This window comes from Lucilia sericata, unplaced genomic scaffold (genome assembly GCF_015586225.1).
Source record: "Lucilia sericata isolate MDLA Ls3-8-SP2 unplaced genomic scaffold, ASM1558622v1 Contig000107F_arrow, whole genome shotgun sequence".
In the NCBI taxonomy this organism is placed as follows: Eukaryota; Metazoa; Arthropoda; class Insecta; order Diptera; family Calliphoridae; genus Lucilia; species Lucilia sericata.
The window spans coordinates 676,133-696,059 of record NW_023994139.1 but is presented as its reverse complement, the minus strand read 5'-3'; the positions used below and the strand labels follow the sequence as shown (position 1 = coordinate 696,059).

General features: G+C 31.7%; 1 protein-coding gene across 2 annotated transcripts in view; it reads right to left on the bottom strand.

The window, feature by feature from the left end:
• Positions 1–3,478: 3,478 nt before the first annotated feature.
• LOC119600200 (DNA ligase 1) overlaps positions 3,479–19,927 on the bottom strand; it is a 166,086-nt gene continuing 149,637 nt past the window's right edge. For both annotated transcript variants that reach the window (XM_037950296.1, XM_037950297.1), the window contains 2 exons: positions 5,156–6,027; positions 3,479–3,930 (listed from right to left, as the gene is read on the bottom strand). In XM_037950296.1, the coding sequence (XP_037806224.1) occupies positions 3,569–3,930; positions 5,156–6,027 (1,234 nt within the window). In that variant the 3' untranslated portion in view covers positions 3,479–3,568. The remainder of the gene's footprint in view (positions 3,931–5,155; positions 6,028–19,927) is intronic.

Below are 19,927 nucleotides of genomic sequence, written 5' to 3'. Positions count from 1 at the left end.
TCTTCCATTATATTGGTCACCCTACGGTCGGTCAGTTTAGCCATTGTCACGTTTGTTGCTTGACATTTAAAACTAATTATAATATTTTTTGTCGTGAATTAGTTCTGATTTTTAATTTCCTTACATTTTATTAATTTTTTTTAATATTAAACATGTCTGTTACGCCACTAAACGAATTTATTAGAGCATCGGATGCTCTTGTCACTTTCGGCGCGATGTTTAATGATTTAGGTGAGGAAATTCATAACGTTTATACATTAGAGATTCAGGGCGAGGAAATAAGACGATTGTGGGAGGAAGTTAGGACATCTTATACAGCTTGTCTAAAGTTTTTCGAAACTTCTGCCTCCAGTAAATCTAGTGATGTAGACGTGGCTGCTTCGAAGTATCAGACCACATATATGGCTTATTTTCAATGTTTAGGCTCTATTAATCAGAAAATGGACAAATTTAAACGTGATTCGAAGAATAGTAACTCTTCAGCGGTAAATTTAAATTGTGGCAATTCAGAACACAATCTGACTCTACCCCCTTGTGATGTCGACACATTCGGTGGGGATTATGTTTCTTGGCCTACTTTTCGAGATTTATTCACGGCAATTTATATAAATAGCTCGCGGCTTAGTAATATAGAACGTCTTTGCCATTTAATACGTAAAACCGAGGGTGAAGCTAAAGATATTGTGACAAAATATCCATTAATTAATGAAAGTTTTGACTTAGCCTGGCGCGATTTGAAAGAAACATATGAAAATACTCGTATGTTGGTACATAACCAACTCAAACTTTTATTTGGTCTTCCTTCCTTTGACAAGGAATCAATAACAGCCCTTAAAACTTTACAACGAGGAATTAATAGTTGCCTTACGGCTCTTTCTATTTATAAAATTCCTACTGAGAATTGGGACCCAATTATTATTTTCATATGTATTCAGCGTCTGCCTAGGTCAACTGTGATTTTATGGGAACAGGGCGTTAAGGACAAATCTGTGTTGTCTACTTGGCATGATTTTGATAACTTTCTGACGGAAAGAATTCAAACATTGCAATGTCTTCACGACCTTAAAGAGACCAACTCTACTGATGTGGAATCTTCAGTACATTCTTACGATGCTACTTCCTCAAAACCATCGTGTATATTGTGTCCAAACCAGTCCCATTTTTTGCGAAATTGTCGAAAGTTTAAAAATCTTTCAATAATGGAAAGAATTTCTACCGTAAACAAATATAATTGCTGTTCTAATTGCCTTTCGAGGACACATAATGTCAGCAATTGTAAAGTTAATAGTAATTGTTTTATTTGCAATAATCGGCACCATTCTATGCTTCATATTCAGCATACAGAAATGCCTTCTGTTTCTACTGAACAGAATTCTGGTGAGGTTCTACGAACCACTAATTCGCCTCAAAATAATCAACCATCGACAACGTCGAATAATATTACGTCAAACCGTCAAGTATTTCATACTAGATATAATCAGTTCGTACTCTTAGGGACAGCGACTGTTAATATAAAACATAATAACAATAAGTATCAGGTCCGTGCTTTGATTGATCCGGGTTCGGAATGCTCGTTTAATACTGAGCGATTACGAAAAAGGTTTAACATTTCCTCGCGTTCTACGAATGTTGAAATTTCTGGTGTCAATAATACTGCATCAGTAGTTTCAAGAAATATTTGTTCTTTGAAAATCGGATCTAACTTCGATTCTTCCGTAGAACTAAATATAAATGCATTTGTTTTACCAGAAATATCGACAAATTTGCCTACGACTTCCGTCAACGCCAACATTCAAAAATTATTGCCAAATCTTCGTTTGGCGGATTTTAATCCTTTTGATAGCCGACCTATTGATATCCTTATTGGCGCTGATCTATACCCTTGGATTGTTTTACCGGATATACAACGAAACTTATTAGGGTCGTTATTAGCACAAAAGACGATTTTTGGCTGGATTCTGACAGGTCCAGTTAATCCTAATCAATTTAATTCAGTTTTTAACTTTCCGGAATATTCGACTTGGTCGCATAGGAATTGAAATACTTTTATCGAAAAATTTACTTCATTATCACTAAATAAGCTCACTAAAATATGTTTACGTTTTGCCTAATATTTAAGTATTTAGTTTATACAGTTGATGGATCTGTCATAAAACCAACCATGATTCATTCGGCTTAAGATATTGCGAATGAATTATTATATTAACATTTGTTTCATTCTGCTTAAGATATTGCAAATGAATTAATTGTTACAATATGCTTGAGATATTGCAAGGTGGCCGGCAATGTTTAAGCGAGTTTTGTTGCGATCTGCATTTTGGTAATTGCTCCTTTTAATGAATAATACTATTTTTAACAACGTTAGAATCTAATGCCAATTTTATACATCTTTGCTGGAAGATTCTAACGAGTAAACCGTTAACGGTACTTAAATATTGTTTGCCACCAAATTAAGTTCGTTTTACTCAGTCTTAAGATATTGATGTTGTCTACGACAAGCACTACGTGCACTTTATCTTTTATATAAAAACCTGCAAACCTTCTACGAGGTAATCTTTTGGTTTTTAATAAAAAGGAGATCTACGTCTCACAAAACTTGAAAACTTTTGTTTTATTTTCATACAAAATCTTGGACAAATTGGATTGATGCCAAACACACTAAATATTATACCAAATTTTGTACGGATATATCTATTATTAACACACTATTATATAATTCTATCTATAAATTTTGAAGATCTAAAATATTTCTTTATATTGAAAACTTAAAAAGGACATTTAATCCTGCATACAGATAATTAAGTATTATCGCCAAAACAAAAAGTTTAAAAACGGTATCTTCGAATTTTAATAAGGTAAATCGCACAGTCTTCAAGAGTTTTTATTTTGATTTTTCAAAAGCATTAGCATTTTCAAAAAGTAAACCTTTTCAATATTGCCCTATTTTTCTTTTTCAATTTCCTTTTATGTTTTTCCTTGTTTTTCTATATTGTATTGAAAGATTTCGTTTTGGAGGGAAGGGGGTGTGTAAATTTCCCTTTTTAGCTTATTATCGGTATTTTAGCGGTAATGGTAGTAGTGCTGAAAAACTATTTTAGCAATAGCTTAGTGATAATGGTTGCCAACCATTTTTTTCTAATAAAAAAGTTATAAGATTTTAAAAGGTAACAAATGTACAAAAATTGTTATATACTGCAGTAAAATTTGCAATTTCTATTTTCCGGATTAAAAAATGTTTGTGCAATTATTTTTGCGATTTTTAAAATTCCAGGGAAATAGATTGACTTCGACTTTCTTCAGATGAAAATTCAGTTCCACTAACTGGCGCTTTCACATTGGACCCCATGGGTTTCTAAATAAATATGTGAATATAACCGCCTTAGGGCACTCAACTAAACTAAATTGGAAAATTATAAATTAAACATTTAAAAAATATGTAAGTTATAACAGTTTCTTTGAGAAAAGAACATAATTTAAATAACGTTAAATAATAAAAGATATTTTATAATTTTTATGTATCATCAAAAAATAACATAAAGATGTTTTTAATAAAGAAATGTGTTTCAATTTAGTAGAATTCATCTTCAATAGCAACTGCTCTACTTTGTTGATTTTTTATTTGATCTTGGGAACTGTACATGTAAGCCACTTCACGTGCAGACGTCGCCATTTCTGGATTTTTATCATCGCGTATTCTTATAAATCGGGGAAAACGTAGTGAAACTCCTTTCTCTGGATCAGCAATTCCAATTGCAGCCTTGTGAATTGGACTAATTGATAAATCAGCACATTTTACTTCCCAAACTTGAACGGGTTCAAACCAATCATCTGGTTCCAAAGTGTTGTCACAACATACGTACGATTTTTTAGATGGCAAAATATGATTTTTAAAGAATTCCGCATGTGTTTGTAGTGCTTCATCAGTAAAGCCTAAAAAGAGAATATTAATAAAATAGATAAAAATAAAAGTTTCACTAAAGTAAGTACACAAATGAGCTGCACGATAATTTTATTTCTTAAAAAGTGATAAAATTGTATAAACATTTATTAAAAATAATTATAAAATTTATTCACATTTATCCCTTATTTGTATAAATAAAGATTCGGATAATATATATTATCCGGCGGTTTATACGATGGAAAATGTTTGTTAGAAAATTAAGAAGGAAAGCAATTTCATGCAAAGGAGTCTTTAAAGGCCAGAATAGGATTGTCAGGAGCTCAATATCAGTAGATTATATTGCATCGCTTTACCGCTCAATTTTTTTGAACGATTCTCGAGTTAATTTTTTTGAAATATAAAATACAGCTGCTTAATAACCTGCAATAGATCGGTGTATTACTGAAACACCTAATTGAGCAATGCCCCTTTAAGATCCCTATCAGAATCTTTAACAATGTGTATTCCAATAACACATTATTAAGAAAATGATATTAGACTACTACTATGTAATCAGGATGATATGTAATAGCAAAGAACATTTAATATACAATACATAACAACCCTCTCGTCAAGATGCGCAGTCTTGTAATAAATGTTCTTTGGTAATAGTCATTGAAAAGTACATACATATGTATGTATGTATGTACATTAGAGCTACAACTTTTTTAGGCGGCAAAATACCATATCACTATCTTATTGACAATACTGTCCTGACAATAAAAACCAATTTATTAAGTCAATTTGGTGAAAAAACCTCCCGCACAGAAAGTAATTTCTGTTTATTATTTTTACTAAAATTATTATAAAAATTTTCATATAAATGCATACTATTATTATTAATATGCTATTTTATTGTGATTTTTTTAATTCCGTAACAGAATTATGAAGAACAATTTTCTTTTTAAGACAAAGTAACAAAATTACAAAAGTGATGCGTAAAATATTTCTTTTGCCCATTTAGAAAAAGTAGAATTTATACAAAACTTCATCGAGTTTGGTACGGGAACTTTTTTCACGATTGCGATAATGCTAAAAAATAATACATAATTACTAAATTCTGTTCTCGCTCTACACAGGTTTTTGAATTTGCAAAACATGCAAAAACATTTTAATAGGCAAGTGGTTACAATTGAGTCACTATCAAGGTTTTGCTGGCTACGGAGATTTGTAAAATTTCTAAAGTGTAATTGCAATCGATATTTAGCTACTTACCAGTTCCTATTTTACAAATACTTTGATACTCTTCATTTTCATTATCATAACAAGCGAGTAGAAATCCTCCATAATTGCCCGTACGCTTTCCTTTGCCTCTATAACCACCAATTACAACTAAATCTAATGAATCGCCACATCCCGATAAATAGTCTTTTTTAAGTTTTAACCAATTTCTTGACCGTTTTGCAATTTCGTACGTCGCATCCTTGTGCAGGGTTTTAACCATCAATCCTTCACAATTGCCCTTTATAGATTCTTCAAGAAATTGTTGTACTTCATCTACGTCGCTAGTATCCATTGCCGTAGCAAATTGCCAAACACCTTCTAGTTCTGTAAAATGTTCTTTCATCATTTGCCTTCTCTCAGCAAATGTATTTAAAACCAATGGTTTTCCGTTGAGATACAATAAATCAAATGCATAAACACACACTTGGACTTTAATTTCATTTACATCCACATTTTTTCGTTTACGGGTGGATAGCACCTGAAATGGTAAAATCATTTTCTGTTCCACATCCCAAGCTACGATTTCACTATCAAGTATATAAGATTGTACATTGGATTTTGGAAAGCTTCCTATGCGGCATATGACGTCCGGATATTTCGATGTATTATTTTCTTGATTTCGGGAAAATATTGAAATTACGCCATTTTCGTCGCAATGTATTTGTGCACGTTCTCCATCGTACTTCCATTCACATGTTATCATAAGACCATCAAAACGTTCCAATACCTCTGATACCCCTTTAGTAGGTTGAGCTAACATCGGCTTAATGGGAATACCTGGCACCATGGGACAACGAACCTGTACTTCATCCATTCCAAATTCTAATAAAGTTGGTATGATTTTATCATAATTCGGACATTGGCTGTAAAAGAATAATACAATTACTTCAGTAAAAAAACCAATCGATTAGAAAAAAAAAACTAAAAAAATTTAAACCAATAATTATGAACAAGGAAACTAAAATATGCTAATGCATGTTTTTTGTGGTGCGCCGTTGGACCGATTTAAGAATTTTGGCATCGATTTGTTAGAGCATATTTTTACATATTTTACCTACAAGAGCATCATTTTGCATGATTTGACTTTTGTAGCATATTTAAGGTATATTTTGGAGTTTTTAGAGCACATTTAGTGCATATTTTAATGCTTTGTGATTTATTTTTTATTCGTAAAAATTAAATTTTTTTAATTTCACTACCTGTTTTACAATTTTGAAAAAATCGTTTATAGAGCTTGTAAATCAAGAAATTGAAGCTTGTCAGTTGGTACCTAAAGAAGTTGTCATATGTACATAGTTCCTCAAAAATTAATTGTCAAAAAATTTAAAAAATATATTTTTCATTTACAAAAAATAAAACTATTTAACGGTGTAAAAATGTCTTGTGTGTATGAGAAATGTGTAAGAAGTAAAATTATCAAGAACAAGTTTTGAGGTATTGTGAGAGAGTCAGACTTTCACCAGTGTGTTGAATTCACACAGAACTACACCATTTACAGTTGTATTTCAGAATTTTCCAGTTCTATTTCAGAAATTTCCATTTATATTTCAGAATTTTCCAATTATATTTCAAAAATTTCTAATTATATTACAGAAATTTCCAATTATATATCAGAAAATTCCAATTATATTTCAGAATTGTTTTTAATATTTCAGAAATTTCTACTTATATTTCATAAATGTCCACTTATATTTCAGAAATTTCCATTTATATTTTAAAAATTTCTAATTATATTTCAGAAATTTCTAATTATATTTCAGAAAATTCCAATTATATATCAGAAATTTCTAATTATATATCAGAAAATTCCAATTATATTTCAGAATTGTTTTTTATATTTCAGAAATTTCCAATTATATTTCAGAAATTTCTAATTATATTTCAGAAATTTCCAATTATGTTTCAGAAATTTCTAATTATATTTCAGAAATTTCTAATTATATATCAGAAAATTCTAATTATATATCAGAAGTTTCCAATTGTATTTCAGAATTTTCAAATTGTATTTCAGAAGTTTCCAGTTGTATTTCAGAGTTTTCAAATTGTATTTCAAAAAATTCCAATTGTATTTCATAAATTACTTTTTTATACAAACATATTTATGTAACATTGTATGTAGGAATTTTAGGACGAATAATCTATGTACATATATTTTAATTTTGAAATGTATATGGATACATAGTTCTGTTCTGTCTTATAATTTTTTATTACTGCATATTACTTATTTATACATAAATTGTATATCGAAAATAAAATACGAATCGTTAATATTTTATAAATACATGTGTTCAATTCAATATAAGTCGTAGTTAGCTAAACAACTCAGGAATTTGAGTTTAAACACTATTCAAATGGACAAAGGTTAGGTTGTAGTTGGTAAAACATGAAAAATATTATCAATTGTAGGTTGTTTTATAGTCCCAAAATAACTAACATAAATATTTTTGTATAAAAATATAATTTCTGAAATACAATTGGAATTTTTTGAAATACAATTTGAAAATTCTGAAATACAATTTGAAAATTCTGAAATACAATTGGAAACTTCTGATATATAATTAGAATTTTCTGATATATAATTAGAAATTTCTGAAATATAATTAGACATTTCTGAAACATAATTGGAAATTTCTGAAATATAATTAGAAATTTCTGAAACATAATTGGAACTTTCTGAAATATAAAAAACAATTCTGAAATACAATTAGAATTTTCTGATATATAATTAGAAATTTCTGATATATAATTGGAATTTTCTGATATATAATTAGAAATTTCTGAAATATAATTAGAAATTTCTGAAATATAAATGGAAATTTCTGAAATATAATTAGTCTGTGAGGAGATGCATATGTTATTGTTGTAAAACAATGTCATAGTCCAATTTCTTATTATTCTTTGATTATAATTTTTTTTATATAAAACCGATAACGTTGTATATCATAAGACCAATGTATTTTTGTCGTTTAAAAAACTAGTAACGATAATTACACAGGCCAACGAAATGAAGGTTTGTGAAAACTTCTGAAATCAATGCGACTGATTTTAATGTAGTTTTAGCTGCTGAAACCGAATCTGATATCTGTTTTTCTCTATCACCCACATTTTATATAATTATAAAATATATATTTTTTCGATGTCATCTTAAATACGGGACTTCATTATATATTTTTCCTAAACTAAAACTAAATAATATTTCACTATATTTTCAACAAAATTATCCAATATAGCATAGCTTGAGTTTGACTTTCACAGTTTAACATTATTCGAATTTACTAAAACTTCAGACGTATGTTTTCTATTATAAAAAAGTTGAAAAGTTTTTATATAAAGTACATAACAGTAAAGAATAAAGCCAGTTTTTCAAAAATTGAACCAAAATATTGTTTTCTCTGAAATTAAAATCGCAGGTACCGCTAATATGTGATAGATATCGACCTTATTTCTTTACTATTGTATTCCTTTCTTTATTGTCCATAAGTCACATGGAGATTTTCTTAAAATTGTAAAATTACTTAACAAAATTGTTAAACGTTTAAAACTAGAGTTTAGAAACTGCCGTTTGAACGTTTCCCATACCCCAAATACGGGTTTCGCTATCAAATGACTAAAAATCACATTTAAATAATACGAATATATTAAATGTAATGACATGGTTTTTAGAATAATTTTTTTTAAATATTTCTCAGTTAAGTAGTTTGTGAAACTAAATGATCGGAAAAATTTGTAAGAATTTTACAATTTTAAACAGAGTTTTATATCTTATTAGAACGATATATTCGATATTACATATTTTATATTTGCTTCTATTAACATTTCGATGTAATGTATGTTATGTATGGTTGTATGTATGTTATGTATGTAGATGTATGTATGTCATGGTATGGTATTTATGTATGTATGTATGTATGTATGTATGTATGTATGTATGTATGTATGTATTGTATGTATGTATGTATGTATGTATGTTGTATGTATGTCTGTCTGTCTGTATGTATGTCTGTATGTCTGTCTGTCTGTATGTCTGTCTGTCTGTCTGTCTGTCTGTCTGTCTTCTGTCTGTCTGTATGTCTGTCTGTCTGTCTGTCTGTCTGTCCGTGTCTGTCTGTGTGTCTGTCTCTCTTGTCTGTCTGTTCTGTATGTCTGTCTGTCTGTCTGTCTCTGTCTGTCTGTCTGTCTGTCTGTCTGTCTGTCTGTCTGTCATGTCTGTCTGTCTGTCTGTCTTTCTGTCTGTCTGTCTGTATGTCTGTCTGTCTGTCTGTCTGTCTGTCTGTCTGTCTGTCTGTCTGTCTGTCTCTGTCTGTCTGTCTGTCTGTCTGTCTGTCTGTCTGTCTGTCTGTCTGTCTGTCTGTCTGTCTGTCTGTCGTCTGTCTGTCTGTCTGTCTGTCTGTCTGTCTGTCTGTCTGTTCTGTCTGTCTGTCTGTCTGTCTGTTCTGTCTGTCTGTCTGTCTGTCTGTCTGTCTGCCTCTGGACAACAAAAAAATTCAATGTTTTTTTAGAAGTTGTAAGGGATCTGAGCTTTTAATTAAAATTTTCAAAAAGGGCCTAACTGGTGTTAAATTTTAGTCCAATACAATAACGGTGTAAAGTGCTCAATTGGGTTAATATGACTTTTATAATTTTTTCTAATAATGTCTTCTAAATTATATTATATTCGAAATAAATCTAATCTGGAGAAAATTATCATTTTAATATAAATATAGTTTATTTTGAATAGATTTCCAAAAATCTACTTCGTTAGTAGATTTCGTCAAAATCTACACAAAATCAGGAAGAAACAAATATGCAATTATGTATTTTGCTAAGAAGTACTAAAAATATGGCGCTGTAAAAAAATAGGTTTGAAACAAAACAAATAAATTTAATTTAAAAATTGATTTCGGGATTTTTATTATTTTTTTTTTTTTTTTTTTTTTTTCAAATAAGTTAAAGAGTTTCTTATCGTGCTTTCAACCCCAATTTTTAAATAAATTCACTGTAATGTATTGATGGTGGGGAAGCTAGTTCCTATGCGCATTTCGCCGGTTGCTTAAGCCAGCTCATCAGGAAACCTTTCCCAATATTTTAGGAAAACTAGAAATGTCTTATGAAAGAATTATTTTAAACTCAATAAGAATTCAAAACGCATCTTTCACAAAACATTAAAGTTTTGACAAAACACCAACAATAACAGTGAGTTTATTTTTTCTTACATTCCTTTCTACACTTGGCTGGTTGTTTTCCAACTCTAAATGCAGTTGTAAGGGAAAAAATAAAAACAAAATAAACAACTTCTATTTTGTTGTTTTTTTTTATTTTTTTATAAACAACAGAATAGGGTATTCAGTTTTAAATGCACGGGCACTTGCAAATTTAATTTAAAAATTGATTTCGGGATTTTTATTATTTTTTCAAATAAGTTAAAGAGTTTCTTATCGTGCTTTCAACCCCAATTTTTAAATAAATTCACTGTAATGTATTGATGGTGGGGAAGCTAGTTCCTATGCGCATTTCGCCGGTTGCTTAAGCCAGCTCATCAGGAAACCTTTCCCAATATTTTAGGAAAACTAGAAATGTCTTATGAAAGAATTATTTTAAACTCAATAAGAATTCAAAACGCATCTTTCACAAAACATTAAAGTTTTGACAAAACACCAACAATAACAGTGAGTTTATTTTTTCTTACATTCCTTTCTACACTTGGCTGGTTGTTTTCCAACTCTTTTTTTTTAACTTATTTGAAAAAATAAATTTAAGTTCATGAAAATTTTCTAATATAGGAAACACATCAATGAAAAGTGTATTGTAAGTATTAATCAAAGAATATAAAGAAATTGGGGCTTGTCAGTTGGTACGTAAAGGAGTTGTCATTCGGTACTTAACTCTAAGTATGTGTTGGTAGAATTTTTGTATTAGTATTGGAGCTCCATCCACTTTCACCACACTTTCCAAACATACATACTTGCATAAAATCGTACATAAAAGTTTTAGGAAAAATAAATAACATTTAAATTTCCACATTCGCAGTTTTTTTAATTTATTTTGCCCACATCTAATCAGTAAACATTTAATAAATATATATTTCGGACTTAAAATCTCTTTTTTTGCAAAAAAAAAATTAGTTTATTTTAAATAATTTTTTCATTTTCAATACCAAAATATACAACTTTGTTTTGTCAATTTTAATTTCAACACACAAAAATTAATTGTCAAAAAAATTAAAATTTTTTTTTTTTAGTTTGTGAAAAATAAAAATATTTCGGATTGTTAAATGCGATAAAATTGTGTAAAAAATTAAAAAATAGTTATGTGTTTGTGAAAAAACGTCGTTCAAGTCCTATTATCCCGGTATTTTCGCGAAAAAGTTTTGAAGTATTGTGAGAGAATTGAGTTCTCACAAGTGTGTTGAATTTACACAGAACTCGTCTGTGAAGAGAAGGGAATGTTATTGTTGTAAAACAATGTCATAGTCCAACTTCTTATTATTCTTTGGTATTAATGATGTAACCTACAAATGGCAAATTCTTTATAATAAATTGAATACTAAAACACAAGTCAGTACCCTAAAGAATAAAGAGATGAGAGAGAAAAACTTTGTCGCCCTATAAAGCCCAGTCGAAAAAGTGACAATCGCCCTTGACAAAACCTAGTAAACTGAGAAGGTCAACCCCCCCAAAATATCCCGCAATTCGTCAAGGAACCTATTCCCTAGCCATTTCAGCCTGAGATTCTGTATCTATTTCCTCCTCATCCTCGCATAACCTACAATAGGCCGGTATACTGCTGTCCCACTTACTGACAAAGGCCCCAACTGAGCAATGCCCCGTTAGCAACTCTATCAGAATTCTTAGACTGCGTCTATCCAGTCCTATAAGTATTTGGGTGCTACCCATATCAAGTTTTAGCCATAAGGTCTTTGATACATTGCAATCCAATAGATACAAATGGGTGGTTTTAACATCCTTTCTCCGTCATCTATATCAAGGTTCGTACCTAATCTAGCCAGTTCGTCTGCAACCTCATTACCACGCACATTACAATGCCCCGACACCCAACACAATCTAATTACAAACTGTCTCTTAATGTATCTAAGGAAATTTCTACAATCTACAACCAGGCGCGAATGTACCGTGTGACAAGCTAAAGAACTGATACGGAATCAACATAAATTGATTCCGTATCAGTTCAGTCGCTTTCCAGATCGCTAGGATCTCTTGGAAGACACTACATTTGTAAGGGAGTCTGAAGGATCGTTTTATGTTGATATCAGCAATATAGGCACCGGCACCCGTGCCGGTATCCATCTTAGACCCGTCAGTGAAAACTGCACACGCACTAAACAGTCTGTCGGATACAAGCTAATCATCCCTAGATGAAAATTCTAACAGAGGCGTTTCAAAGAAGTCTAGAGTCGTAATATCATAATCCGTAATTCCGCGAGGGGAATTACCCTCATCAAGTAGACCTACTTCATACAGAATTTTTGTACGGTCGTCACGCGAACGTTTGACTAACTAAGACTCGTAGAGTATTAGCTGATTCCTAGCTGCCACGCAGGCTACATATTGTTCTATGGGTGACAGGTATAGAATGATGTCAAAGGCTGCTTGTGAAGTGCCTCTAATGGCACAAGTAATGCTAATGGAGGCACATCTTTGATCTTTATTGATAATTTTTGCATAACTGTCCTTTCTCAATGCCTCCCACCAGGCAATGCAACCATAAGTTAGAATAGGCCTGACAACGGATGTGTAAATCCAATTTACCATATCTGGTTGCAGACCCCAATTCTTCCCTATATAATTCTTGCATGTGTAGTAGGCATTGAGTCTCTTTTTTATTCTTTCCTGAGTGTTTTCCTTTCATGACAGCTTGCTATCAAGGAAAGTCCCTAAGTACTAAGCTCCTCTAGATAAACTTAGTTCGACGCCATGCAATTTTGACAACCTGAAGTTGTCTACCTTGTATCTTCTCATAAATAGTACCAGTTCCAGCCTTAGAATACCGTTAACTGCTAGTAGCCACAGAAGAGGAGATAAGACTGTGGTGTCCCCCTGGTAACCCTTCTCCTAATACAGAGATCCCTAGGTTCGAGTTGATAATTCAGCTGCTAAACATGCAGACTATCCACTTCACCAGTCCTGAACTCCGAGCACTATAAGCGAATCTCTAATCGCCTCAATCTTTATATTATTGAAAGCTCCCTCAATAACTAAAAACGCGGCAAGCGTATATTCCCTATTCTTCAAGACTTCATGAATTAACCGCCCATACTATATTTTCCCTAGTGACTATCTTCTTTATGTAACTGTAGGTGTTACTTGGCGCCACAGACTCGAAGTCCCATTGGTCGTCAACCACATCTTCAGTTCAAGACAACCCGGAAAATGTTGACCCTTGGGTCCTTGGATAATATCCGTCGGAATCTTGACAACTCGTTGACATTGTCAATGGATTCACAGTAATGGGACCATAAGTTCCTTTTAGTCCTTTTGATATCAGCTTTATACTTATTGAAACGCAAGTATACAATTGTTCCAGTCAATTTCTTGACCTGTTAGCTTGGCCCTATTGAACAGTTTCCTAACAGTCGACCTTTGAATTCTAATTGCTTTGTCTACCACTTAGGTTGCTCTCTCTTGCCCGGAAATGTAACTGGACAATAGCTCATAGCTTTCCTTAAGCAAGACTGTGAACTTATTCACAACCACCTCTAAATTAATTGGCAACAAATTGCATAAGGCCTGTTGTGCCAACCCAGATTTTACCCTATCATCAAAGGCTCCCCAATTTCTCTTCCTAAACAAAATTCAGTGTGAAGGTAATGCGACTATGATCCGAAAATCCATTGCTGGTTAATTAAAGTTAAATCTATCTTTGATCCTGAACGTCGCCATATCACCTTTGTTACAGATGAGATTATTATAAGTTATAAAGTCAAACAGTAACTCACCTCTTTTGTTGATGTATATCAATATGCATAACTCTATTAAGTTCTCTGATGATGGATTCATTATTGGTTCTAGACACGATTTACTCTTGTAGTGAACTTCATTTAATGTCTCAAACATCTCATAAAGATATTGATTTAAAAAAGGTAGTCTACATTCTTTGTTTAAACCTAGTTTAATCTAATCCGTGTTTTTCAGTAACCAGTGTTTTACTTACTTATTACACCGTGATACAATTTTACATTTTTTTGTTGGACTTGAACGACACTATACACATATGAAAATTAAGATCATATATAGTAGAACTGCGTTTTCAGTTTTTCATTTTGTGATCTTTTCTCCCTTTTAAAGGACTTCAAAGTTTTAAGGATATACAAATTTCAAAAAAATTATTTAAATAGTTCCGCTTATTAATTTTTCTTTAAATGGATATCAAATGAAAGGGGACAATTTCTAGAAGTAGATAATTTTTTTTATTTTTACTTTTCAGGGCGAAAAGTTGTTAAAAATGTCCTTTGAAAAATGTATCCTTTTATATCCTTGAAAATTTTCAATATATTTTTCTTTAACTTTAACACATTTCGTTCTTATAGCTTTAGAAGTTAAGCCTAAACAGAAAAAAACATATTATTAAGTTCATTAAAAAAATACTTTTATCGATACAGCAATTAAGATTACAAAAATATTAGATAGTACTTTTTGGACTTGAACAAGTCCACATACACATGAAACTGGAGATCGTATATAGTAAATCTGCGTTCTCAGTTTTTAATTTTCTGATCTTTTCTCCTGTTAAAGGAAATCAAAATTTTAAAGATGTAAAAATTTCTATTAATACTTATATACATATTTCTATTAATTAATGTTTGTCAAATAAAAGAAGACGGTCACCAGAAATAGAAAAAATATTTTTTTCAATTTTTCAGGACAACAAATTTCAAGGAAAATCTTTTAAACATTTTTTCTTTCATGTCCCAGATAATTTTCCTACTAATTTTAAAAAAGGGTTGAGTCTTAAAAGTTAATTCGTTTTTATTTATCAGGATACATTGTATATAAAAAGATAGTAGTTTTGAATTGACACGTCAAAATTCTTATAAATAATTTTTAATAAGTGGTAATTTTTAAAAAGTAATATGGAATGTCCTAATAAAAACTAATTTTGTGTTGTTTGTGGTTTATTTGTACCTTTTAATAAAAGAAAAAATGTAACAAAGGCTTTTGTGGATAAGTATGAACAATATTTTTTAGTAAACATGGTTCCGAAGGCATGGTATATACCAGAAGTAGTGTGTAATTATTGTTACAAGGGGTTACTACGATCTAAGCAGTTCCCAAAAAATATGTGTACCCAGTAATTTGGTTGAAGCGGAGTGAGCAATCGCGCGATTTGTGTTACTTTTCCCGAAATCAGCCGAATACCATAAGGCAGAAGAATCAAGATAGGGAGAAAATCGTTTACCATAAATGTGATTCAGTGCAGCCCGCGGTACTACGTTCAACATCAAATCCAAAGGCTCTATCGGAAGAGGTTCGCACAATTCCATGTGATGATTTAGAATTACTGAGTATCGGCTCTAGATCAGAACTTTATTCGGAATTTTTACCGCGGTACTACGTTCAACATCAAATCCAAAGGCTCTATCGGAAGAGGTTCGCACAATTCCATGTGATGATTTAGAATTACTGAGTATCGGCTCTAGATCAGAACTTTATTCGGAATTTTTACCAATAGGAAATATGCTAGCCGATCCATCGCCGCATTTTATAACCCAAGCGGATTTTGATGATCTCGTGCGTGACACAAATATTTCGCAAAGAAGTGCTGAAGTATTAGGTTCCCGATTACAACAGTGAAAATTGGTTTCTGAAGATTTTCGGGTAACATCAGTCCGAAAGCGTTCAAACGAGCAATCATTTGACGCATGTTTCAAAGTGGATGACCAAACTGGCATCACTTACGCAGATGGTGTTGAAAAACTTTTCGAAGCTATTGGCCATTCCTATGACCCAAATGAATGGCGCCTCTTTATAGATGGATCAACGAAGAGCCTCAAAGGTGTGTTGCTTCACGTAGGTAATGTGTATCCATCAGTGCCAATTATTTATGGTACAGATGTTAAAGAAAATTTTAAAAATATAAGCGCTATTCTAAAATTAATAAATTATGACCGACATTGTTGGATGATTTTTTCTGACCTGAAAATAGTTGCCATTTTAATGGGTTTAAAAAAAGGGTTTGCCAAACACCAATGTTTTTTGTGTCTTTGGGAAGGTCGGCGCAAAGATCTTCATTACACCGACCACAAATGGCAGCCTCGTATTGTTCATCAACTTGGACAGGATAGCATTGAGAATATTCCGCTCGTGCCGTCATCAAAAATAATACTTCCACCGCTACACATTAAATTGGGACTTATAAGAAATTTTGTTCGTGCACTCGACGTTGACAGTGCAGCTATGGTGCACTTGAAAAAAATTTTTCCTAAATTAAGCGAAGCAAAGATTGACGCCGGTAGGTTCGATTGCTAAATACTTATATTATTGTATTACCCTAAGTAATCTTTTATACTTTAAGGTGTTTTTAATGGACCACAACTAAAAAAAATGTTAAATTGCAAGGAATTTCCAAATCTTATATCACCTATTGAGAAAAATAGTTGGAGGAGTTTAGATGCCATAATAGAAAATTTCTTAGGTAATAGAAAATCTGAAAACTACGAAGAAATCGTCAGCAATCTCGTTCGCAACTTCGGTGAAATGGGTGTGAATATGTCACTGAAAATACACTTCTTAGATAGGCACCTAGATTTTTTCCCCGATAATTTGGGTCATTTTAGTGACGAACATGGGGAACGATTCCACCAGGACCTGGCAATTATTGAAAATCGCTTTAGAGGAAAGAGCACTTTTCGCATGCTCGCTAAATACTGTTGGTCGATATGTCGAGATTCACATACTCCATACAAGCGGCAGAGTAAACGTATTCATTTTTCTCCATAATATATTTTTATATTTCTCTTTCTTTTATATCTTTATTTAGTATAGCTTAAATATTTTTTTATTATATAAAATTAATTTTTGGGAATTTGTTAGAATTATACTAAAATATGAATGAATAAAATTTAAGTAACTCTTTTGTTTCATTTCCAATGATTGTCTTTTTTTGTTTGATACACATATTGACAAACATTTATAAAAATATTTATTTAATTTTTTATAAATTTGTACATCCTTGAAACTTTGAAGTCCTTTAAAAAGAAGAAAGGATCAGAAAATTAAAAACTGAGAACGCAGATTTACTATATACGATCTCCAGTTTCATGTGTATGTGGACTTGTTCAAGTCCAAAAAGTACTATCTAATATTTTTGTAATCTTAATTGCTGTATCGATAAAAGTATTTTTTTTAATGAACTTAATAATATGTTTTTTTTCTGTTTAGGTTTAACTTATAAAGCTATAAGAATGCACGTGTTAAAGTATATGTATGGTTTCAACATATATTTTTTTTAGAAAAATATATTGGAAATTCTCAAGGATATAAAAGTATACATTTTTCAAAGGACATTTTTTTACAACTTTTCGTCCTGAAAAGTAAAAATAAAAAAATTATCTACTTCTAGAAATTGTCCCGTTTCATTTGATATCCATATAAAGAAAAACTAATGAGCAGAACTATTAAATAAATTTTAAGAAATTTCTATATCCTCAAAACTTTGAAGTCCTTTAAAAAGGAGAAAAGATCACAAAATGAAAAACTAAAAACGCAGTTCTACTATATATCACATAAGGTTTCATATGTATATGGTCCCGTTCAAGTCTAATAATTGCTGTCGCACGGTGTTTTCAAGGCAATATAAAAATGGGAAATATGCACTAAAAATGTGAAAAATATGCACCAAAAAATTTTACTTTACGTACTATAATACCAATTTAACGGAACCACCATCTCGAGAATCATCATTAAATAGTATATATTTAGTTTCTGAAAGTGAGAAAGCTTACTAGCTCCATTCAAACAACGAACATTTGCGAATTTAAACAAGTATAGTCGAGTATGACCGTTAAGTGAATTTCTGATGGATATTTTATTTAATTAATTTAATTTTCTCAAGTTATTTGATTATATGGACATACCCATAATACCTTCCACTCTATAGGTTAAAAAAATAACTAAAACTATGTAAAATTTAATTTAAATTTTAGTGGACGCTCGATAAAAACCCGTAATTCCGGACACGTTAGAGTGTCTCTGAACGGAGGCCTCCGGACAGTCCGGTTGTATATTTGCCCATCTGCAGCAAGGGGCTCTGCTGCCTGATGTTTTTGTTAACTCCCCGTTAAGCATTGAAGAGGCACGAAAACTATGCCAGAAACCAATGAAAGAGGTTCGCAGCGAAATACGTGACTTAAAAATCCCGAGGAAGAGAGTCAGAAAAGCCTAACCCTCCGAAAAGGGTGGCAAGCCAAACATCAGCTGGCACTACTGTAGCCAAAAGTATAAGCAATGCCAATAATAAGCCACACACTCAGCAATCACACAAAGATGTTGCGGAAATCTTCAAACTGGGAGTCATACCACCAAACTTCCCTACAGAAATGTGGTCGGACGATAAGCTGAAGATGATCCAAACAGCAGTCCTTGACAAAATTGCGGAGCTAAAGAAAGACTCAATAAAGCCCCAGTTTGCAGGCTGCTCCTTTAAGTCGGGCTGGTTGATTTTCAAATGCAAAGGCGCGGACTTGGCTAAATGTATTAGGGACCATGTCCCATCATTACAGCCATGGACTGTTGCTGAACTGATTCAGCTAGTCCGGCAAAGCAAGACAGCAGGTATAAACAAAATACATTGGCTCTATTCTCGGGCAATTAAAGGCATCCAAAACTTTTAAAGGTGGTATTAGACGACATGTATTTTTTGTAATTCCGAATGTATGTCAAAAATTGTCATTTTAGATACAGTTCATAATTTTTGCTATCACACCTGCCTATGTTTTTCCACAACCTATAAATGTCATCAAAGCTGTCTTTTTAATGTGTAAAAATTGAAAAATACTTACATTTTCATGTTCTTTATTCATTTAATTTAATTTATTTTTTTCATAAAAAAAATATTTTAAAACAAAACAGCTGTGTGTCGGTTAAAATCTAGATAGGATGTACCCTGGTGGAACAATCAGCTAGAAAAACTCAAGACAAAGGCAAAAATATTGTTTAATAAAACCAAACGAACAGGTGACTGGACCACCTACAAAATGGCACTCACTGAATATAACAAGGAAATTAGGAAGTCAAAAAGGTAATTTTTCGAATGTATTATAATACTAAAATGTTTTAATGATTAATTGAGAATACATTTATTTTCTGAAAGAGGATTTATATAGAGGATAGAGTCAACTATGAACGAACCACATAAAATTCTGAAACTTGAATATGAAGAATTTCATCTTTAAGCTAGTTATTTATGGACGCTTTCCAAACAACCTGTGGCGTAAAACAGGGCTGTGTTCTGTCACCTTTTCCTGAATCTACTTCTGTTATGGGATATTGACCCCACCGTGGTATTCGCGGTCCATAATTGCACCTTCCTTCCATATGAGAAAAAAAAGATTTTAATGCTTATTACTGGCTTAAAAATATGAGTGCAGCAATGAAATTCAACATAAACACGTTTATTGCGAACGAAAATCCCCTAAGAAAGCTTTTAATTTACGGCATACGGTTTGATGGTGGGTATATCAGATTCGACATAGTCGAATATAACACTCTTACTTGTTATGGTTTAAAATGTATTGCATTTGTTCACTTGTTTGGGGGCTATGTGTAAACG